General features: G+C 41.4%; 1 protein-coding gene across 1 annotated transcript in view; it reads left to right on the forward strand.

Moving 5' to 3' along the window:
* The window catches only part of PDE11A (phosphodiesterase 11A), a 451,047-nt gene that overhangs the window by 348,789 nt on the left and 77,427 nt on the right, over positions 1 to 24,831 (forward strand). The window contains exons 13-15 of the mRNA XM_051849397.3: positions 3,031 to 3,140; positions 13,579 to 13,669; positions 17,577 to 17,677. Coding sequence (XP_051705357.2) covers positions 3,031 to 3,140; positions 13,579 to 13,669; positions 17,577 to 17,677 — 302 coding nt within the window. The remainder of the gene's footprint in view (positions 1 to 3,030; positions 3,141 to 13,578; positions 13,670 to 17,576; positions 17,678 to 24,831) is intronic.

Consider the following 24,831-nt stretch of genomic DNA (forward strand, 5'->3'; position numbering starts at 1 on the left):
CCAACCAAATGGCATTCATTCAGATAGTCCAGAAAAAAAAATATTGAAGACAAAAAAAGTATTTTAAAGTTTAAGAGAATATTGTACTAAAAATTTGAGCCCTCAGATTGGGCTACCATGCAAATTGAGAAAAAGCCCAAATTGCAAAGTACATCTTTTTTAAATTGCTAAACACTGGGGATAGAGAAGAAATTTTAAAGGAAAATCAAGTAATATTCAAAGTGTTAAGAAGAATAGTGTGTTCTTTTCCAAAGCAAGAAAACAACAGAGCCATCCTTCAATATTCTGAGTGAAAATGTTTCAACCTAGAATTATTAGATGAGCTAGCAACTGGGGATGAGAACAGAAGAAAGACTTTATCTGTCATGCAAAACCTCCAAAACAGTGAGCTGCCCAGTGTTAAGCAATGCACACCCTTTCTCGTGAAGCCTGGCAGGTGTGCTCCTACAAAACGAGGGTGCCAGGAGGAGGGAGAAAGGCCTGGGATGCAGGAGGTGAGAGAGCAGCAGCAGAAGCTGCGAGGGGACAGCCCTGAGTGACAATGAGGGATGCCCAGGAGGGCAGCTATCCCCAGACAGAGAATCCAGAACAGACAACAGGGTCAACTTGCAGGAAGGAGTCCCAGGATGGGAGGGATCCAGCGAAAGGTATGACATTCTTGTCCCGCTCTAAGATTGTTTTGAGAATCATTTTACAGAATTGTGCAGGATGTGATAAGACCTAGATGTCTGAAATCCTAACTCCAGGACTTGCAAAAATGTTCATAAGAAAGGAAGCAATCATTCTGTGTTAGTTGACTCAGCACCGAGTGGTAATTAAAAGGAGATAATCAGGAAAGCTCTGAACCTGGATTGCCTTGGGGCCGTGGAGTGAGTAGTAGACAATAAACTCGCAAACTCACACCTGCCACCAGATATCATCAGTGTTGAAGGACTGACCCTGGGGATAGCATCCTGGAGCTTGCCCTTGCTCTGCCACATACAAGCTGTGAGTGCTTGGCTCTATGATGTAGACTCTATGACAGTTTTCTCATCTGTTACTGGGTTAATAATATTCCTAACTCATAAAACAATGAGAATTAATAAGTGAAACAGTATAAAACTCTCAGGACAGTATCAGTACATAGGAAGGACCATATAAGGGATGTATCACTGGCCAGCGCTGTGGCTCACTAGGCTAATCCTCCGCCTTGCGGCGCCGGCGGACTGGGTTCTAGTCCCGGTCGGGGCACCGGATTCTGTCCCGGTTGCCCCTCTTCCAGGCCAGCTCTCTGCTGTGGCCAGGGAGTGCAGTGGAGGATGGCCCAAGTGCTTGGGCCCTGCACCCTATGGGAGACCAAAAGAAGCACCTAGCTCCTGCCATCGGATCAGCGTGGTGCGCCGGCCGCAGCGCGCCGGCCGCGGCGGCCATTGGAGGGTGAACCAATGGCAAAGGAAGACCTTTCTCTTTGTCTCTCTCTCTCACTGTCCACTCTGCCTGTCAAAAAATAAAAAAATAAAAAATAAAATAAAAAAAGATGTATCACATAACCAGGTGCTAACATGTGCATATTAAATAGAAATATATGGAACTACAAATTTAGGTAAAAAAGAAAATGGAAAGCAGATGCCCATGGGAGTCAGAAAAAGGAAGGATGAGGAATTTCTGGGTCTTGCTTCTCAGTCTCTTAGTACAACTTGAATTTTTTAAATAATGATCAGAGGTAAAACTGTAAGTAAAATAAAATTCATTTAAAACAACCAACAACCAATTCCAAATCTTAAAATGGAGGGTGCATACAAGCTCTGACATGGACTGCTTCTTACTCTCAGACAATTTATTAATCGTTCCATTTGCTATACAGATGAAATTGTACAAGTATGCATTTCTAAATGTAACAGTAGACTCAAGTCAGTTTTTATAAAATAGATTTGCCAACACAGGAACCTGTTATTCAGTAATTTCTGCATTAAAAACAAAACTAATTAAAAAGTAGAGATTTCTTTGCTGTAAGAGAAGTGTTTTATAGATACTAGCCAGTGATATAGATTTGGGGGAAAAACACACATACATGAAGAGTAAAGCAATCTGAGCCCTAACTCTCCCCTCCTCCTGCCCTGTGATGAAGATTTTAATAAGTAATGAAATGGGAGACTTACTAAGTAAAAGGCCTTGGATCAAGAAAATGCATAGCCCAGCTTTCCCAGAGGTGCACTTTCTCTTCTGAACTAATGAAAGGGCCAGCAGGAACCAAAGAACCATTGCTGCCCTTGGTTACATGAGTATATCAAAGTGCTTCCAAAAGAAACCCCATCACACTGATTTTTCGCAAGCAAACTACCACAGGATAAGAAAAAAATGAATTCCAAGTAATGTATACTCCACTTGATCCTCAATCTGGGTTGCCTAATCCTCCCTCAAATTATTGTTTCCTGGGCATGCACTGCCCTGGTAGCTGAGTGAATTTAATCTACTCCCAACCCAAAATGAATTAAGGCATTTTCAAGATAGCTTCTAGAATGTCAACATGTAACAACCCAAGTAATTCTAACTTGCTCCTTTTAATATAAAAAGAGCCTTCTTTCCCCTTCTTTTGTCTGCTCTCCCTGCAATGGCATCTGGTGGATATGGCATTCAGTTCAAAATCCACAGCCCTCTTCTATCCCCTACTATGAGAAACCCAGTGCTCTCTTCATTACAAAGTAGAAAAACAGAACACATTTTGCTCTGGGCCTTTGCCAAACTGTCACTGTATCTGGAGACTATACCCTCCTCCCTGAAAAGGAAAGAAAACAGTCTAAACTCTGTCCCAGCAAGGCAGCACAGGCCACTGTGACAGCGAGCTAATTCATCACTGTGGGGACCTGAGGCTGTGCAACTGACCACTCAACCCTCAGTCATCCAGAGGGATGGCAGTTAATCATTTCCTTAAATGATGTGGCTATGAAAACAGGGCTGATTGTTGCTCAGTGGACTGACCTGATCCACGCCCCCCCCCCCAACCCTCTGTGCCCCCAGTAGTGACTGTTGCCATTTTCTCCTTCTTCCCAGACTGCTGGGTTTCAAGAGATTCTGACCGAGGTGGAAATTTTAGCGGTGATTGTGGGATGCCTGTGTCATGACCTCGACCACAGGGGAACCAACAATGCCTTCCAAGCTAAGTAAGTGTTCTAATTGTTGTTATTTTAATGCATTTGCCTTTCTGTTCGGAGCCAAAGGTGATGAGTGCTAAAGAGTAAAGCATTAATTTCTGGCATCCGGGGCCAAGGCCATGCAGGCTTGGGCGTGCATGTCATGGGGCCCATCCATCTTTATAATTCCCTATTCTTCTTTTAATTGCAAATTTGCCCTTCATGTCATGCTTGTTGATCTGGTCTGTCTCTGTTGACCTCAGTCAGATAGCAAAGCTCAGATTTTAAAGGGCCTAGATCTTTCCTCCCAAAACATTTGTCTGTGTGGCATTATAAGCTTCTTATACCTGCTACTCTCAAAATCTGGTTTTAAAAACATTAAAATAGAAGCCAGTCTTTGGAAATTTTATATCACAAAACATCTCTTCCTGCTGCAGTCATTTCTAGTGTTCTTTTGACTCTGGGTGTTGTGGGATCTGCAGTGAAATAAAGCTACCTACAAGGAGTAGCCTTTGCTCCCTTTATCTCCACTCCCACAGAAAGGTGGAAAACAAAAAGAAACAGAATTTACATAAATACAAGTACAGGGATGTAGAGGCATCTATTTGCCATGCAGAAGAAGAGCATGACAGAATAGAGCAAGTTGTACTGGTCAAGATAGCCATTGCTTGGTGGCTCACAGGTGCTGCAAAGAAACCCCAAGGCTCCTGACCCTTATATTGAGCATCCAGTTTTAGTGTTCTTTTCATTTTCTGTTGGCATACAAGAGATCAGAAGCAGGAGAGAAAAAATTGGGAGCAGGGAGAGTAGAGGTTTGGGAAAGCTATAACAAAGAGGTGAGATTAAAATGACTGATTGCAAAGAACATCAGCCTCAGATGACTAATTTCAAAGCCGTCCTCTACTCATATCATCTGAAACTTCAGTGGTCAACTGTGTGTCAGCAGGTTCCCTTCAGTTCTGTTCCCCAAATGCCTATTCATTGAGACACTGGACCCTTGCATGTGCTTGGTGACCTAGCAGATGCGTTTTTATACTGGGCCCTTCCTTAACTATGCTGAATCCTGTAGCTTATCGTTACAACTCTCTTCTCAATAGCCTATAGTGCTTGAACCTCTTAAATTTTTATAACATTCACTCAACAAAGCATCAATCATGATTCAGTCTGACAATTCAACTTTGTGCTATTCTGCCTAAACTTGTAAAGGCTTTTGGAGAAAATGTCACAATTGTGAGAATTTGAGACGGTCCAGTCACGTATTCTCCCAACTCTGCTGTATGCTCAGGTCTCCCTTCCAGCCCTCTCGGTCCCTCTCTAGCATCGTCCCCATTGCTCTTAGCAGTAACAGACACAGAACATTTTCTCTCCCTAAACCACCTTCTGCTCCACCCTCCACCACCTCCCCCACACCTCTCAGCACATCACCTTGCCTCCTACTTCACTGAGAAAATTGAGGCCATCAATCGAGAACTCTCTCAATTTCCTCCCTGCCATCCACAAACTTATCTACCCATCCCAATCCTTTCCTCCTTCCCTGCTGTCTCAGTGAAAAAGCTGTGCTTTCCTCGTCCAAGGCTACACCATGTGCCTCTGCTTTGCATCCCTTCTTCGCACAGTCCTTTGGGCCCTTGGGCCATCAATCTTCCTCTCTGGCCCTGGTGTCAGTTGCCTCCTTTCTCCTGGTGCCATGCATCCTATTAACATGAATTCCCCTTCCTCCTGCAAGAACACTCACCTTAACCTCCACTTATCTGTAGCTTCTGGCCTGGTTCTCTTCTTCCTCCCTTCCAGTCAAGTTTCTTGGAGAGCTGGCTAGGTTCCTTATCTTCACTCTCCCCAACTCCTGCCCTCACACATGACTCCCAACTGCACCTCATCAGAGGAGCCATCTTCAGTAATGTCACCAACAGCCCCCTTCTCCCAGAGCTACTTTACCTTTTATTGTCTTTTTACCTTGATCCTTCTGGCATGCGACATATTTTGCTTCTCCCTCCCTCTGGAATCTCTTTCTTTGTCTCTAAGACAAAGGATTTTCATCTATCCTTGGAACCGTTCTCAGTTTGCTTCAAGGCCTCTCTCCTCCTGGCCCAAGCTTCACTGGTATTATTATCTTTTGTTCCTTTCTGCTCTTTGTGACCCTTCGCATGGGGCCTCCATCCATCTGCTCATGAGTCCCATATCCATTTATTTGAACCCCAATTTTCAGATTCTACATAGGCACATAATCCAGTGGTTTAAGAGGCACCTGCTACTTGAAGTCTCACAGTCGCCTCTTGATCAGTCTTCACCTGAAAGCATGTTTCTCTTTTCCTTATTCATTATCCTAGTGAACAACACCACTGCAAATCTACAAGTCACCAAGACTCCCTCCTTGCAAAAAAGCTGTAGTTACTGTACCAAATGCAGAGGAGGGGGTGACTTTGTTAATCCTGGGTGGCTGCAACCAATAGCTCAAATCTCCTCCTCTATTCTGATTGACATCAATAATCTGTCTAAATCACACAGCTTACCAGTTTATTCCTGTGCTTGAAAGCCATCCACAGTCTTCCTGTGACTTTTAGAGTAATGTTCCAGTTCCTTAGTTTAGACCCTTAGGGTCCTTTCCCATTGGACTCTTTCCCATTTCTCTGGCCCACACCTACTAGCCCCGGCTTACCCCACCTTGCCTTTCATCTGTGTTCCAGACACAAGGGACTTCTTGAAGAGCTCAGTGGAGCCCTGATGGTTCTCATCTCTCCGCTGCTCCCTTGCCTGAAATGCCCTTCCTTTTCTGCTTTCCCTCAAATGCCCCAGAAAGCATCACTCCCAGAGTTCTACCCTGTTGTGCCTCCCTTTGCCATTTTTTTAATGCCCACATAATGCCCTGGCTGTGTTTTCAAAAAGTGGATCTCATTCCATTTTCATTGCTGAGTTACAGGTGCATCTCCCCTTGTTCTTCAGTACCCAGAGCTGAACAGTGCCAAGAGTAGAACAAACACATACTGAATACTTGCTGAATGAGTGGATAATGAAGGCATGAATGAATGAGATTTTATTTGAACCATTTTACTATAGCCTTTCAATAAAGTTTCCTTCTGAACAAGTTAACCTTTTATAAATCATGAAAAAGTATTGTTTTTATGTATACAGATTTGATGTTGTACTACAGACCAGGAGCCTGTTGAAATGTAAACTGTTTAGGCTTTCATTATAGAGTCTAACTTTTCCTAATGTTGACTTCTTGTAGCTGCATTCCATTATCTTACTTAGGGCTCCTTTCTCCACCAGACCAATTGTATCATTGTATCTCCCTCTAACATCCTCCTGCCTCTCTACCATTCTACCACTTATGCATAAATAAGAGATACATGCTTTAGCTCTATGTCTGTAAAACCATAGTGAGTGTATTGTGGGACCTGCTAAGAGTGAGTACAATGCTTGGACTCAGATACCAGTGACCACGCCCCAGAGAGAAAGCCTATGTGTCACAATGAAAGAGGCAGCTCTTCTTGCCAGTTGGCCAAGAGCTGTTTGGACCAGGAGTACACCCCTAAATCAAAGCTAGACCAGTTATATTTTGCTTACAAGAAATTTGGAGTTAAATTACCATGACATGAGATGTAAACTACAGGGAGCCACGCTGTAAGTCCATGGTGACCTGGGGCTGGGGCTGCTGTTTTGGAAAAGCTATCATGACCACATCCCATGTAAATGGGACAAAACAAGAAAGCTGGTTTTCAGAGAAGAGAGAATGATGAAACTAGTATATGGAGAGAATCAGAAAGGAGAAATTGCATAATCCAAAAGGAAGACAGGGGAAAATCAGACTTGATTCCTGGCTCTCATCTTTGCTCCCATCTCTAGGAGACCCAGCTGTGCTTGAAATAGTTGGGCCAACTTAGACTTCTGGTGCCATTTAGCTAACCTTTTTCTTAAGGAAGCTGGTTGTACTTCATTTCTGTTCTTTGCAACGTACCACATCTGAAACGACAAGAACAATAATTTGTTGTTTACTATGTCTCAAGCCCTCACCAGTGTCTCTAGAGAGCAGGTATTTTTTGTCTCCATTTTACAGGAGTAACTGAGCCTGAGGAAGATAATTTGCTCAAATTCGTCCATCCCCCATATGGTAGAAGGGAGTTTGGAACAAAACCATCTGGTTCCAAAATTCATTCTTTAACCACCCTCTTATGCTCTCTTCCCTGACTTCATAACATCTGCTTTGGACCTTTGAGCTTCCAATGTGTTGGTTAGCTTGTCATATCTGATAGCCCTAGAAAATGAAAATATATTTTTATATCTAGCAATTGAAGACATGGAGCCATAAAAATTGTAGAACTGAACAAGACCCAACTAATTGTACTTTTAGCACTTTATCTTCACAAAAATGGAAACTGGGGATTTCCAACTCTCAATTCACTTGTAGAAGACTTAACACCTTTCATACTCTGTTCGATAGGTATTGGGTCACTAATTCTACATTTCGATTTTATTTTTGTTGCATCCTTGTATCACATGATCACAGCTACCTGTTAGATGGTGTGCTGTGTCCCCTCAACATGACTAGACTTGTATACAGTTTACCAACTCATGAGATGTCCACATGCTCTGCACTTACCTAATGGAGTCACTTTTGAATTTAGGACACTTATTGCCACTATTGCCCAATCTCAGTTAAGATGAACTAATCTCAGTTAACTATAAATGCTGAAAGATTTGCTTACAGTGTGGTGAAGAGACCAGCTTTTCACTGATTAGAATAGATTTATTCAGTGAGTGTGCCATTGCTTAGAAAATTCCTGGGAAGCAACATATACCCCTTTCTCCTTTTGTATTCCCAAATAATTGAGTGCTTTTTCAGTTCAAGGCCCTTTGCTAGGCATTGTGGGAGAAATACAGAAGTATGGCCAACAGTCCCTTTTCTTAAAGCGTTCACAATCTCATTCCAGCCCTTCAAAAGATTTGAAAATGGGATTTAAATGCACCAATTATTATGTGTCAAAGCATATGCTACCTTTGTTTCATGTATAAGGCTATAAAGAAATAGGAGACATTTAGCAAGGGACAAATTACTATATAAAATGCAAAATGCCTCTACAATAAAATGTGTGACTTTAGTTAGAGCACAATTTGATTTATTCTCTTAGCCTTTCTGATAAGTGAACCTTTGCATTTTCATATTTTATTCTTAATTTTTAAGTATTAGAGTGCGTGCAATGAATGATCAATAGGCATTGAGTGTAGCAGTGCCACAGTGCCTCGAAATTGCTCTGTTCACACCTCTCCCCTGTTTTCTCCAGAGACAGCATTCCCCACTCATCCCCCTCCCCCTCACAGCTGCCCCTGATGATTAAATATTAGTACCGGGCAGCTTTGTAGTATATTCTCCTAGGAGACTTCTTCTATTCATTTCTAGCATAATCTCTTATACTCATTTCTTGGGAATGAAAACCCATCTTGTCGCTTTCGGCCAGGTCCCAGAAGTGAAATACTGGGGCACATTAATCTGCCATGACAGCCTAATCCCATTGCTCACCACCTCCCAACAATTCTCAGTTTCCTAATTACCTTTCATAGTTTTCCTGTTTAAAGTTTCCTCTAAGCCATGGCTGCACTCTGCCATTAAGTCTCTTTTTCAAAGAATGCGCATGTCTAGGGACACTATGAAGGTACATTTTAATTTGTACACTTATTCTTGGTGCCTGTACAAAGTGCTGAATGCCTATAGGAACAACATTCTCACTGACTTATTTTTGTAACTTTCTTTTCAATGTGTTCCCTGTTAACAAATGAAAAACTTTCACATTTGAGACAATCTAATCAATAATGTACATCAAATACTCATGTAGTTAAAAGTACTTGTTCTTGTGAAATTTGGATTCTCTTCTATTTCTCCCTTCCCTTCTCTCTCCATACATCTTACATATATGGAATCACATTTTCACATCTACAGTGTGTGTGCACCAAAACTACTTATGTAATGAATATACCTACCACAATTAAAATGGGAGGTGGTATTAATGTCAATTTTTCCCAAATGTGATTGTGAGTTTTTTTCATATTTTCCATGAAAAAATAGAAGTATTTCTTTATGGAAAATATATTACATGAAAGAAATTACCTCTTTAAAAATGGTTTTATGATTAATTAAGAGTGGTAAATGCTGCATGTTGCATTTCCTTCCCGCAGAATCACAAGGTGTATTTTCACCTAGCAGCGCCTCTGGGAAGTCCTACGGTGCAGAAATGGTTCAATTTTTAAAGCCAGCATTTCTCAAACTTATTTGACCATGGTACCCTTTGTATTTCAGTCCTCACTGCCATTTACCATTGCAAAGTTAATATCTGTTGAATACCTTTTTGATAAAGCTCATCCTAACAGACATATTTTAGTTTTTGCCACTTACATCAACTTTTATGACTGTGGGCTTCACTCCTGGTGGTCATTAGAAGTTCACAGTGTGTAATAGCAGATACAGGCAACATTCTCCATGAAACTTGGCCTGTGAAAAAAAATTTGAGTTTTGGCAGTCTTCAAAAGTCTGATAGGGAACCGTATGGAAATGGATATGTTCTTGTTTAGATTGTTTTAATCTAGAAAGCTCAAAATAAACTTAGTACTGTGTTCCACTCTTTGAATGCAAAGATGTCACCTTGCTTGTTGAAAGATAAGCATTTTTAGTCTGAGGCTGGTCCAAGAAAGTCCTCGACACAATTATAGAGGACTGTGGGAGCCCTGAGGGTAAGAGCCACATCTTACTTATCTTTGTACTCCACGTGCCTGAGGCCTGGCATAATGATAGTCATTAATAATTGTTTGGGGAATGAATGAATGAATCACAGTGTTTTCCCCCACTTTCATAGCATTAGTCTGGTTTAGTTGCAACATCCGCATGCTTTCTGTAATTGAATCTGTATTGTAAGTGAGAGGGCAGATTGTAAGATGGAATTACAGAAAGGGACAAAGGGAATCCGATGAGGAATATGCTCAAACCATGGACATGGCGTGGTCACACTTGCACAAGCAGTCTGTCCTGATGAACCACCGCAGTTCAGAAGCCATATGGACACTGGGGAGAGGGAGAAGGGCAGCCTCGGAGCCAGAGTCTTTGTTTCTTTCCTGGTTAAGAAAGGAAACTCTCCTTATTCATCCTGAACAAAGAAAATACAAAGTGACTTGTGATTTTATGGGGTCTGCTAAGCTGAAGTGAATAAAGGAAGAGATAATATTGTACATCTTGACCCTACCTGCCTCATCAGTGTCTAAGTTATCAGGATTCATATCAGTAAGTGAGGTGCATCTGAGCCTGACTGTTTAACAAAAATGAATCATGAGAATCTGAGCCTGTGGTTAACACATAAATGAGAGGACTTCAAACAGTTCATGGAAAAATAGAATTAAAAGATAAGCCTAGGGAGCAAGAATTTAACCTAGCAGTTAGGACACCTGCATCCCATGTTGGAGTACCCAGGTTCAATTCCTGGTTCAGCTCCTGACTCCAACTTCCCTCCAGTGTAGACTCTGGAAGGCAGCAGGTGATGACTCAAGAACTTGGGTTCCTGCCTCCCACATGGAAGATTTGGATTGCATTCCTGGCCCTTGTGGTTGGCCTGGTCCAGCCCAGGCCATGGTAGGCATTTGGGGAGTAAATCAGCAGCTGGGAACTCCCTTTTCTCTATCTGTCTTTATCTGTGTCTGTCACTCTCTCCCTAATAAAATGGAAACAAGTTTATTTTGGTACAAAAAATTTTTGAAAACATGACTCATTTTCCATTAACTTTCTGAAGATCCCCTCATACTATAGAATTATGAATTAAATTTTGAAATCTTTCATTGGTGACAACCAGCTTGGTAAAAATGAAAAATCAAATATATGAAATATATGTTATAAGTATCACTCTCATTATACAATGAGAAGGAGCTTTAAAACTTGGAAATGTTACATAACTTTTCTGAGCCTCGGTTTCCTCATGAGTAAAGTGAGAAAGTAATACCTATTTCATGGTTGCTGTCAAGACTAGATAAAATAATGTATTAATTTGTTAATATGCTGCCTAGAGCATAGTAGCTATGATTATTAGTAGCATTATTATAAAGCATGTTAACATGCTTATTACTGACTGACAACCTTCAAATTTGAATTATAATGACTAGACACTGTAAGCTTATTAGCTAAACAGCTAATAGATTTTTAAGCATCTACTCCATAGAACACACTTGGATGTAAGGCATCCTAGAATTTCAGCAAAGACAAAGGCATATAATACACATTTGAGACATGAGTTTCCATAGGAATGAACCCTATATAACTAACATTAAACAATAATTCGTGACTAAGATTAGCCAACCAAAATTTAACTTATTGAATGAAACAGACTAAGGCAAGTTTTATAAAAAATAACACATGCCCAATTAAAATCTAGTATCCTCCTTACTAACTGATAATCATCCCTACTGAACCAATCCTGCTATTTCTGCCAATGTGTGGTCAGCTCTGAGTCTTTCCAAGAATCACAGGGCCCTGCACCCTTGAACTAGCTGTGGTCTCAGGTTACGTCACGCTGTTCAGGAGGTCAGCTTCTCACCAAAATTCCTCACAAGGCTCTTAGCTGCAGTCCTTGCTTCTCTAACTGGCTGGACAGACTGTGAGCAGCATTTCCAAGTTAAGGTCAAATTGTGCTTTTGACAACCAAGACCCTGGCAAGGAGCAAGAAAGCACACGCAGACAGAGATGGAACTTAAACTCGAGCCCCACAGCTGCCCTTTGAATCCCAGATTCTCTGGGACCTTTAAATGCTCTAAGTCCTACTCCAAGAAAAGAGTTGTAACAGAATGTATTTGAACATTTTCAGTGAACACCTTATTGAACTGACATCATTGAGGAATGGGTTGTTCCACATAAACAAAATTCACAGATAACTCAAAGTAGTCCCTTCAAGTTCTAATGATCATTTTATTGATTTAAAGTGTAGATATCCATGTGTATTTAAATTATTGGCTAATAACCAATATAAATATAATTGATATAAAATAATTACTAGAAACCACAATCTAATACATACCAGGCACTGTGATAGGCACTTTCAAATATATTACTGTAGTCTTATAAATAGCAGAGTATGTGTATCATCATTTTAAAGATAAAACAATAGAGTCTTTTTAATAATAAGATTTATTTATTTACTTGAAATTTAGAGTTACAGAGAGACACAGAGAGAGAGAGAGAGAGAGAGAGAGAGAGAGGAAGTCTTCCATCTGCTGGTTCACCAGATGGCCTCAACAGCCAGAGCTGCACTTATCCTAAGCCAGGAGCCAGGAGCTTCTTCTGGGTCTCCCATGCAGATGCAGGGGCCCTAGCATTTGGACCATCTTCTGCTGCTTTCTCAGGCCATAGCAGAGAGCTTTATTGGAAGTGGAGCAGCCAGAACTTGAACCAATGCCCGTATGTGGTGCCAGCACTGAAGGTGGCTTTACCCTCTACACCACAGAGCCAGGCCCAAAGCAATGGAGTCTTAAGGAGGCTGAGAAACTGTTGAAAGCTACTAAGTGGAGGAAGAACTGAGATTTGACTCCATATCCAGGAAACTTTGCAGAGTTCTACACCAAGATTCCATAGTGTGACTGTGGTCTGGGATACCATGCTGGAAGGTTGTCAGTCATTCACAGAAAATGCATAAACTGTACATGGCAGGATATTCACCAGGTCCTTTGTTATGGAGAGATGAACACATTTGGAATAGGGCAGTTGTTCTGAACACTCAGAAGAAGCATAAGGGGGCTGGCATTGTGGCATAGTAGGTTAAGCCTCCTCCTGCTGCACAGGCATCCCATGTGGGGACCAGTTCAAGTCCCAGCTGCTCCAGTTCTGATCCAGCTCCGTGCCAATGGCCTGGGAAAGCAGTGGAAGATGAACTAAATGCTTGGGTCGATGCACCCGTGCAGAAGACCTGGAAGAATCTCTTGCCTTCTGTATCTGGATCGCCCCAGCTCCCGCAGTTTGGGGAGTGAACCAGCGATGGAAGACCTCCCTCTCTTTCTCTCCCTCTCTGTAACTCTACCTCTCAAATAAATAAATCTCTGTAAAGCAAACAAAAAAGCCTCCATTGATCCACAAATGATCCCTCTTTTCCCCTCAGAACATCTGTTGCACTAAATTGGACCTGCAACACTCTGTATGATGCATTAGTATTTGTATTGTTGTTGTGTGCATTGTTTTTCCTTGTGATCATGTGGCATCTCCCTTACTGTTCTGTAGTTTCTTAGAGGCAGGGACTATGTCTTATGTACTGTCTGTCATCCATGATATGTAGCCTAACCACATGTTCCTGAAAGGGTTTCTTAAGAGAGGCATGAACAACACATGCTGTTACCTGAGAATGTAACTAGTCCCTGTCCTTTGCTAGAGGTGGGAAAAGCAGTTTGAACAGAAGAATTGGGAGAATGGTGATGGTTGAAGGGGCCTTCCCACTCACCCTCTGTCCTCTTGCAGGAGCGGCTCTGCCCTGGCCCAGCTCTATGGAACATCTGCTACCTTAGAGCACCACCATTTTAACCACGCCGTGATGATCCTTCAAAGTGAGGTACTGACCTGGTGTTCTGTTTCTCTTCTTCACGGAAACCAAAACAACTATTTGCTTCCTCCCTCACTTTCTTTGTGGTGCCACAGGCAGATGCAGAGATACGAGAAAACCACCGAAGTCCAACTGTGGGGCCTTTGTAGTTCTTTTGATTCTTTTAGATGACCGAGCAAGGGCCTTGTTCAAATTCTTTCTAAGCCGATTCATTTGTGTTTCATCATTGGCTGGGGTCAGCAGGATAGACCGTATGCCACCAGAGCATGATTTTCCATTCCTTAAGAGACACAGAAGCCTACTTATTGGGGGACTTGAGCCAATGACTAAGTAGCCCAACATTCTCATTTTGTGAAACCCAGAGCAATTTTTAAATATGGTAGAAGCAAAACTGGGGTGAGAAAGTTACACTTTATGAGCATAGTTGAGAAGCCTATAAAAGATGAAAGAACCTAAAATTGCTGGTGGGACAGGGCTCATGCCATATGCCTTATTTTGCTTCAAGTGGCAATGCAGGAGTCAGAAGTAGTTGGGATTTTATACGATTAGCTTTCCACCGAGTAAAACAGAAACCACTGACTCCGGCTGAGGCATCTGAGCTTTAAATTGCTAGGAAAGGATCTGTTTAATTTTCTGCAGGCGTACATTTTTTTTTTTTTGAGGCCGGGAAGGGATCATCTGTTCCCTATTATTTGTCAGTTCTCTAGCTGTGCCATTAATTATTATTATTATCATCATTAAGGCCCTGCTTCACTGAAATAGCATCATTAAATATGGAGGGTCTTTTTTCCTTCCAGCCTATCTGGAGAAAGCATGTCTTTTGCAATATCGTGACGGCCTTTGACCCCATAAAGGAAAGCCGACATTCCAGAACCTACTTGCACGCTGGGGAGAGGCAAGCCTGCTGGGGGTGATATCTCTTCAGCTGGGAATGAAACATCCAGGGTTAGGCTCTCAGTACCTGACAGAAGCCAGCGACCTGGCATCTGTAGCTCAGAAATTTCCCTATGAAAGCCACGTTGGCGCTGAGTGCTGTGCGAGAGGGAAGCAGAGCTGGAAGGAACTTCGGTGCAGACTATCTTCTCTGTACCGGCAAAGGTGATGAATCTGCCTCTGATCCTAGCAACCCCTAGCTTTGTAATGAGGGTTATAAACAGGTTGTCAGCTTCCTAGGGGAAATGAACTCCACTCACTCGGAATTTGGGTTCACGCAGACAGAACACATTGGCCACCCTTCCCTTTGAAATTCTTCATGAAGGGCAGAGAGTGATAATCGCAGAAGCAAGCCCTGAGCACCTGCTACAAGCGGGTGCTGCCCAGAACTGCCCCCTCAAACCCTTCTGTCACAAGGCAGACAAGCAGGTGTCGTTATCCTGCCACTTTCCAAATGACACACAGGTGCCCGGAGGTTGGATGCCTTGAGGAAAGTTGCCCCAGGCCTTTCTTCCTCCACATCTGCCATTTCTCTCCATCGGTCTCACACTCACTGGGTCTCTAAGCAAAGGGTAGCAGCAGTATTGCAGGGAGACCAAAATCTACTTGAGGCATCAAACCCTTGAAGACCAATGTTCATATAAACCATACACAGATTACAAATGAACTTCTTTTGCATAACTAAAGCTTATCTGGCTAGCTTTGCCCCTTTGTTAATTGTAAAAAGCACTAGTTACCATATACCCTTTAAAAGTAGTAAAATGAGGCCCTCACAACTAATCAGGATCCTCAAATTCAGACCACGTTACTCCCTGTCTCAACGTCAATCAGCTCCTAAAGTTTAACCTCTGACTCAGAGTTGCTGAGTGTGTGGCTGCATCCGGGTGACTACTTTTCCACAGTTTCCAACCACTTTTCCCCAAGTCCTGGAATGTGATTGATCCATGGGGCAGGAGTCAGGCGGAAGATCCTGGGCAGAATTATGGTGCTGCATTTCTTTAGTTATCCATCTTCCTCTTGATGGCTGAAGGCTCCAGGGAAGTTCATTTAAAAATTATAGTTAACGTTAGACCTGGCTCCACTTGGAACCAATATGCATAGTCTAGTATTTAAGAAGTGGTGGGTTCATCCAATGAGATAAATTAACTCAGGAGAGAAGATCATCATCTGGCACCAGGTGAGATATAATTTACTAATTGAAATTCTGATTCCCTCAAAGAATTAATTTACCTAATTGGAGACTATTCATAGGCAGTAATTCTGCCCTTTATTTCTCCACTATCTTTGGGTTCTCAACAGTAGGTTTAAAACTGGTCCAGTTCCCGGGCCAGCTGCTTATGAGTTCCAATTTCATGCTAGGAAAACCTGAGGAATGGGAAGTGGGCATTTAGCCTATCAGTGAGCATGCTGTGTCCCACATTACTGTGTGGGTTTGATTTCTGCCTCCAGGCCCTGACTGAAGCCTACTGAAGCTTCCTCTGAATGCAGTCCCTGGTAGACAGTGCCGATGGCTCATGGAATTAGGTCCCTGACATACACATGGGAAACCTTGACCACATTCTCAATTCCTGACTTTGGCGTCAGCCTGGATTTTGGGGGAGTGAACTAGTGGGTGGGAGCTTTAGGTCTGTTTCTCTCTCCACCTAAATAAATAGTTTTTAAAAAGAAGAGAAAACCCGAGAAATTAAAAGATCCAACTTTCAGGACAAACTAAGTGAATTATTGGTCGCTTAGTAAAAGCGAAGTTAGTAAAAACAAACTGTGGAGCTGCCAATGCCTTGTGTAGCTAAAACAGATTTGGATGAAAGGAGGAGAGCTTTTCAAAGGTATGGAGATAAAGATGCAAGTGCAACTTTTCTTCTCTCTTTTTAAAATGTATTTATTTACTTGAAAGGCAGAGTATCACAGAAAGAGAGAGAGAGAGAGAGAGAGAGGTCTTCCATCTGCTGGTTCTCTCTTAAAATGGCTGCTGAAGCCAGGAGCCAAGAGCCAGGAGCTTCTTCTGGGTCTTCTGTGTGGGTGCAGGGGCCCAAGCACTTGGGCCATCTTCCACTGCTTCCCAGGCCATTAGCTGTGAGCTGTATTGGAAGTGGAGCAGCCAGGACACAAAGTTTGGTGCCTTTATGGGATGCTGGCAATGCAGGTGGCACCTTTACCCACTGCACCAAAATGCCAGCCCTTAATTGCAACTTTCCTTAGGTAAAAGTCATCTTTGGAGTTCCACTGTGCCAAGAACAATATCATATATTCTAGCTACTCAGTAGTTATTCAATGTGTTGAATTTACTCTGCTACACACTTATTCAAAGTATGTTTTAACAGTTTTATGTGGAATTTCTCAACTCCAGCAGTATTAACCATGTAGGGCCTAAGTCTCTGATGTATTGAAGGACGTTCAGCAACTGCCACTGAATGCCAGGAACATCCACTCAGTCATGACCCTCAAAAACGTCTGTAGACATCACCTGAGGCTCCCATTGCCAAAAAGACTCCCAGTTGACAACCACTGATCTAATGGTTTTTTTTTTTCCTCCTTAAGGAGTCACTTGTTGCCTTAGGAAATGTTTCCTATGTGCAACGTAAACCTTTACTCATGAAGCTACTGTTTATTTTAGGATCAGAAAGATTCCCAAACAGTTTGCCAACTTCTCCATTAAATTAATCCCATAGGAAATAGGCAGTCAGGTGGAGCTGATGGCGCAAACATGTCCAAAGTAAGACAAATTCAAATATTTTAGAGTTTTCCCTTTGAGACTAACACATAATAAAGTGTCTTTCACTAGACTTCCTCAAAAATGATGCACTTTCCGGCTTTGCTGTGCTTGTCAGAGATTCTGTTTGTGTTTGTACAAAATGTCATTAGGCCTTTTTTGAAAAAAGATAATGTACCCTATTTCTAGACCTTTTTTCAATATAGGAAAAACATGGAATCAACAACCACAGATTGAATGTTGTCTTTTGTTACCATCACTTTCTCATTACAGGGTCACAACATATTTGCGAATCTGTCCTCAAAGGAATATAGTGACCTTATGCAGCTTCTGAAGCAGTCAATATTGGCAACAGATCTCACGCTGTACTTTGAGTAGGTATTGGCATTAGATCTATTTGACAAATGGGTATTTAAAGTTCTATACTGTGATTAATTTTGGGTCCATATTGGGGAATGCCTGTTACTCTAGCATTGTTATCAATGCATAAATGAACTAAACTGTTTGCTGCTGTTTTCCTCTTATCTAAATGAAGCTCATTAAAGCAGTGTATATAAGCTAAGGGAATCAGGGCTATATCTTATTTGTATCTTTATAAAGAGATTTATATCTTCCTTCTATTTTATAAGCCTTTTTTTGAACTCTTGACTCTATATCTTTAGATATTGGCTAAGGTTGGTATTTCAGACTACCATTTCTAGTCAGATCTATGATGATGATGATAATGAAAAATACTTGCTGATGGAAGATTGACTAGAAGGCCAAGTCTTCATTCTTTGCTTCTCCTCCCTCCTTCTTAGAAGAGCTGTCTCCTTTGACCCCAAAATTCAGGCCTCTCCCTGAGCTAGGAATTCCATACCTCTCATTTCAGTGGGCCCAGTTCCATCAGGGATCACCTCTTTTGGCAGCCTGGAAGTCTCTCCCTCCTCTGATGTGCATAGCTCTCTCCTATTTAAAGACCAAACACTTCCTGCCTTAGAAGACAATTTCAATTGACCCTATGGAGATCTTCAATTGCTCCTAAATTTAACTTTTCATTGTCTTCCTTTTTTAACAAATAGGAATGAATACCTCTGATTTCCTAACACACATTTACATTTTGATGAGTAGATTCCACCAGTATATTCTATCAAAATTATACATTCTGAGGTCACCAGAGACTTCTTTCTTCCCAAATTCAATGTCTATACTCATTTCTGATTTCTCCTAGCTTCTTTGAGGAACCTGAAGGTTTGTTGGCGTCTCCATTCCTGCTCTCTTTGCTTCCCCAGCATCCAGCTGCCCTTATCTCTTTTTTTCTAGATTCTTTGTATATTTCTTTTCTCCCAAGTTTGAATTCTCAAATCCATATTGTCCTTCCTCCACACAGATTTTCTTCCCTGCCTCACTTCTGTATTATTTCCATATAGATTATTACCCGCAGTGAGAGCCTCAAACATCTTCATTCTGACAACCTATATCCCCAAGTCTCATCTCAAAAACCTCAGTTTATTCCTTGCTTTCAGAGAGAGCTCTAAATATGATTTGACTTTCAAGACCCTCTAAACATTTGTACCCAACTTCTACAATTCTTTTTTTTTTAATTCTTTTATTCGTTAGAAATAAAGTTACAGAGAGAGAGAGACAGAGAGAGACCGAGATAGATTTTTCATCTGCTGGTTCACTCCCCAAATGGCCACAAGGACCAGAGGTAGGCCAGGCTGAAGCCACGAGCCTGGAGTTTCATCCCCATATCCCATGTTGGTGGCAAGGGACCAAGCATCTGAGTCCTCGTTTGTACAATTCTTATGACCTACTTCTCTCCTCCGTGATTATCTAATTTAGCTAAACTGGTCTATACATTACCCTTTGAAACACCTTGTGTAGTCTCCCTTGTGCCTCAATCCTATTGTCATTCCTACACGGAATCCTGTCCCTCCACTTCCCATCTGGTTGAACTGAACATCCTTTAAGTTCATATCTTCTACAACTTTTTCTAAGTCTGGATGACTCCTTTAAAATATCACTGTAGTTTGTCATTGCATCAGCTAGAATTAGGTTCAATTTTAAAGGATAGAAAACCCAAAGTAACAGTATCTTACTTCTCTTTTACATAAAACTAGTTTGGAAATGAGCAACTGAACTTAGCAATATGAAGTCACCTGGGACTCAAGTCCTTCTCTCTTTCTAGGCTGCCACCTTCTACATACAGTTTTCACCTCTTAGTCCAAGGTAGTAGTTCATAATGTACACAGGAAAGAAAAAAAAAAAGGGGACAAAGAGAACAGAGAAAAAGACAATGCAGCCTGTCTTCTAAGACTTTTCTGGAAGCTGCCACATGACACTTCAGTTACATTTCACTAGTCTGAATTTAGTCACCTGGCCATACCTAGCTTGAAGGAAAGTTGGGAAAGGAAGTTTTTATTATGGTTAGTCATGTACCCAGTTAAAAACTAGGGGTTCTTTTAGTGAAGTAGAAAACAAGGATAGAGATTGAAGTAAAACAAAAAGAAATTATCAGTCTATGCAATAGGTATTTATTGTTCTGTTCTACTAATTGAGATATGAAGTGGCATAGTGGAGATATGAAGTGGTATATATGAAATGGTAAAGGTGTTGGAGTTATAGTGGCTTGGATTTAAATCTCAGGCTGGCATTATAGTTAAACCTGGTGGTTTGAGTTCAGATGTCTGTCTCTCCCTTTTAAAATTCCACTGAGATGATGCTAAATGAATTTAAAGAAAAAAGGGCGCAAATCTGCAAGGAGATCCAGGGCAGAAAACAAATGACAAGAAATGTTATTTCAGTTGTGTAAAATGGAAGGCAGACTCATCCATGGTAGTTGCTCCAGGAATGGGAAACGGGACCACAGAGGGGAACAGCACTGAGAAGCAAGGCAGTGTGCCCTACAGAACCTTGCATGAAAAGTGGGCGTGATACTCAAAGCCTAGGACAAGGAGATTGCCAGAAAGTCAGTTTACAGGACTTTCAAAGTCCACAAAGTCCTCTACCAGAATAGTCGTGCAGCTGCTTTCTCTGCTCCTGGAGAAGGCCAGAGAATTGTTTTCCAGAGAAATTAAATTAAGAACTCTGGACTGAGGAGAAGTACAGGGTGGGAATGAGAAGCAGAACTCAGAAGAGGGGATTCAGTGAAATGAACTGAAACCTCATAGCCCACTCATCTAGAAGCTGGGAGTCTATAAGCCATACACCCAGAGCTGGGGGACCTAGCAAGTCATATAGAAGGCCTAATTGAGTTTAAATTTTTTAAACAATGCAGAGTTATTTGGTGTCTAGAGAGATCCTATGAATTTGTTTAGGAATATAATAAAAACAATTTTTATCAGAAACTCAAATCTACCTAGGTTTTCTATATTTTATCTAGTAATTCTACCCCTTCACACACACACACACACACACACACACACACACGTACACACCTCTCACTTAATCCTTCATTGCCTTATTACTACCCACAAATAGACATCCACATACAGCAGAACGTTTTTTAAGCCCCCTATATGAAAGACAAATCAAACAGGAAAATAATAAAATTCAGAGAAAACATGCAGCAGAAGAAAACAAAAGCAAAATGTTGGTGTTAATATCCTCACAGAGCTAAGATGTTGCACACATGCAACAAGAACCAGAGGCTTTAAAACTGAGAGTAGGAGCGACTGTGAAGAAGGAAGTGTTCTGAAAAGTTAAAAACATGACAACCAAAATGAAAAGTCAGATGAAAGCAATGGGAAACGCAATCGGAGGACAAAAGGCCGCAAAACGGAAAACACTGCTGTATTTAATTATATGACTTTTAGTGCTGTTTGATTTCTTAACTGTATACAGGTATTACAAATATAAATGTTAATTAATTTTAAAGTATATTTAAATAAAAAAATCAGGCCAGATTTTTGACCTAGTGGTTAAGCTGCCAGTTGAGATACCTGCATCCCATGATGCAATGCCTGAGTTTGAGTCTCAGCTTCACTCCCAATTCAAGTTTCCTACTAATGTACACCTTTGGAGGCTTAAGTAATTAGGAGACCTGGACTGCACTCCCGATTCTGGCCCCGGCCCAGGCCCAACCCAGCCCCAGTCATTGCAGGCATTTAGAGAGTGAAGCAGATGAGAGCATTCTGTTTCTCTCTCTCTCTCTCTATCTCTCTTTCTCTCCCTTCGCCCTTCATTTCTCCCTCCCTCTTCCCCCTTCATCCCTCCCTGTCTCTCTCTCTCTCTCTCTCTCTCTCTCTCTGATTCTGTTTCTCTGAATCTTAAATAAATAAGAATTAACTACATAAAACTATGCAGTGTGACATCAGACAAATTATTTACCTCTCTGACCATGTTTTCTTCACAAGTAAAATGGAAACTATGCCTACATTATACAAGGTGCTTCAACAAGTTCATGGAAAACACATATTAAGAAAAACTTTGCATGAGTTTTTTTGCACCAAAATTATCTTTTAATTCCATTTTCTATGAAATTTTTAAAGTACTCTTATATATCTTATAAATGTCTCCTATGTCTTTAATGTCGTATAAGTGCTCTTATCTATAATCTCATTTGTTTTACAACTTATTTGTTTTGCCTGTTCTGTGGTCCTCCTGTTGCCTTCATTATCATGATCTTCCATCTTTTTCTGGATTGATGCTCCTTGAGTTGGGATTTGTGGAAAGCCTTATGCTTTTTGTGTTTTTATTTCCTTCCCCTGACACTTGCAGAATTTTGTATTTTTTTTTTCAAATTAGAAATATTTTCCCAAGCCAAAAAAGTTTTTCAAATAACTTTTAAAGAGAGAGAGAGAGGGAAACCTCAATACTCAAAGTCCATTTATCAAGCACTGTTAGCTATGGAATGCAGTCAAGAAAGTTGGTTGCAACTCGTTTTCTCATTACTCTGGCCTTATCTTAATGCTGCAGCCCTTGCTAATGTTTGCTGACTCCCAAAGAAGCTGACTTGTTCTTTTTTTGTCAATGTTCTTGTCTTTGAACTTCTGAATAGCTGCTCATTCTCTAATCTACACCTTCAGGGGTCTGATTCACTTGCCTGTCTAAAGTTGCATTAAAGTATTGCCTTATTTTTAGCCAAAACAATGTCTAGGGTTAATGAGGGGGAAAGTAGCTACTGTCCAGATGATTTTATTCCTTAAATGAGCAGTTGTGGAGCTGGAAGGGATCTTACAGTGATGTTGTCTAATTCATCTCCTTTGTTTTGCCGATGATTAGGCAAGGTCCAAAAGGTTAAACCATGCAGCCTGAGTCATATAATTGATTAGTTTTGGCAAAACTGTAAGCCACACCTCCTGTTTCAAGATTTTTTCCTTTAATCACCATATTCCATATCTACTGAAGGAATCAAGAAATAGTTGTCATTTGAATTTGGGATATTTTATGTTGTGGGGAGCAACTGAGACTAGACTAAGTTACTGGAATTAAGACTTATTCTATGCATCTGCTCTCCCACAATATGGCGCTGAGAGAAACAGACCAAACAACCTCTACGCAGCTGCCTTATCAGTTTGATAAGCTGCAGGAGCTGATCCTGCTCCTGATTGGAGGAGAGCAGTGTGCTCGGCGTGTGGGTAGCAGAGTTGGGATTGGTGGAAGAGGACTATAAAGGAGGAGAGAGACAACATGCACCAGGAACATCTAAGGGGAACATCTGAAGGAACACCTGAGCAGCCCCAGAGAGAGCCGGCCGGCGGTGTGCCGCTTCTCCGCGGAAGCGGGGAATGTGGCAGGGGGAGCCGCCCCTCCACGGAGGTGGAGGGGTCAGCAGCCAACCCGGGAAGGACCAGCAGCTAACCGGGAAGAGCCGAGCAGACGAAAGAACAGCGCAGAGTCCTGTGTCGTTCCTCCGCGAATGGGGGAGCGACATTATGTGACAATTCTTGGATTGATCTTCCCAGGTTTATATCAAAACCAAGTGGAGCTGAAGACAAGGGCTTGCTTGCAGGTAGTTTAGCTTTGGAAATCATACCAAGAATGAAAGTGGGAGGCAAGGAAGGGACAGTGAAACAGGGAAGGAGGGAAGTCACAGTAAGGACACACTTCCTGTTGATCACCACCGTGGTGAGCTATGCTTGATCTTGTAGGCAACATCTGAGAAGTCTCAGATGCTGCACCTCAGAATTGTCCAGTAGCCTCCATCCTTCTCAGTGGTCACTCTATGGGGTGTTAATTCCCATGCAATTCCAGCTTATCCAAGGGCTAAGGGTTCCTACAACTGCCCCCTGTCCCACACTCAGTTATAACAGACCATGGTAGAAAGTAAGTGATGCACAGAGCAGCTGAGGCAAGAGTTCAGGTGCTGGTGTAGCAGCAGCAGTTGAAAACATGTGAGCAGGCAGAGAGGATGGGAGGCAACCCCATACAGTCAGTTTCTCAAAGTCCAGATTTTCGTTGGTTCTTCTGCCCTGACTACTCCAATCAAAAGTGATGATACAGTTGAAGAAACCAAAAAGGAAGCTCACTATTTTCCTGCCAAAGGGAAAAATGTAAGATTCATGGAAATATGGAAATGCTTTGCAAACAACCACAAAAATTTGTAACTTTATTTTCTGACTGCTTTGGGTGTCCTTGAGATTCTATGACACAGATTACCCATGAAAGTAGAATTGTTAAGACTAAAAACCAAATCCAACTCCCTGGTGTGAATTTATGGTTTCACAACCTAAGTCTAGGGGTTAGTTGTTCAGCCTAGTTTTCCAACTCTCTGAAAATATTTTCTAGTTACTACTTAGAGATTATCTGAAATTGATTCTCTGTGCCTATTTCTGAGTCCCTACAGTAAATAAGGCTTTTATAATTAAGTAGTAACTTCTCCATCTCAAGCAAGACTTAGATATACTGTCTAAATAACCATTGAAGTAATTTTGAGAAACTAACTCAATCTCTCTTTGCCTTGGTTTCCTTGTCGGAACCATGGGGATAGGACTGTCACCCATGCCAGTCTGCTAGGCACTTGAGGCAGGCCACAGAGATAATCTATGTGAAAGAGTTCTATGAAGTTAAAATACCTTATAAAAAAGGAATCATTCAGCTGGAAAATTTAATAAAATATGCACCATAAAAGATGGCACATGCTGTGGTGGGCAGAGAGACAGATCTAAAATCACAAACGTTAGAACCTAAAAGATATATCACAAATTTCCTCTGCTATTTGTGTGTCAATCAACAAAGATGACCCAGGTGACTTCTATGATTAATAATGGAAATAATAACTAATACTTCCAGAGGCTTACTTAGAAGCCATATATACATATCGTCTCATACTGAATACAGTGCCATTAAAGCAGGTACAATTATTAAATTCATAATATGCATGAAGAAACTAAGGTTTTGAGAGATTCAGTAAATTACTCACAATGTTGAATAGTAGCCAAGAATCTGGACTCCTAAATGTTTTTAACTACCTTGCCATTTTTTCTGTAATGATGTAACTGTTAGTTTAAGAGTACTGAAGAAGAAACTGAGGCCAACCCCAAGAACATATGAGTGTTAGAGAGCAGTACCTTGAGTATGCCCAGGCCTGATGCTAGTTCCAAAC

Source organism: Oryctolagus cuniculus, chromosome 3 (genome assembly GCF_051225735.1).
Source record: "Oryctolagus cuniculus isolate XC-2025 breed Fujian yellow rabbit chromosome 3, ASM5122573v1, whole genome shotgun sequence".
Taxonomy (NCBI): Eukaryota; Metazoa; Chordata; class Mammalia; order Lagomorpha; family Leporidae; genus Oryctolagus; species Oryctolagus cuniculus.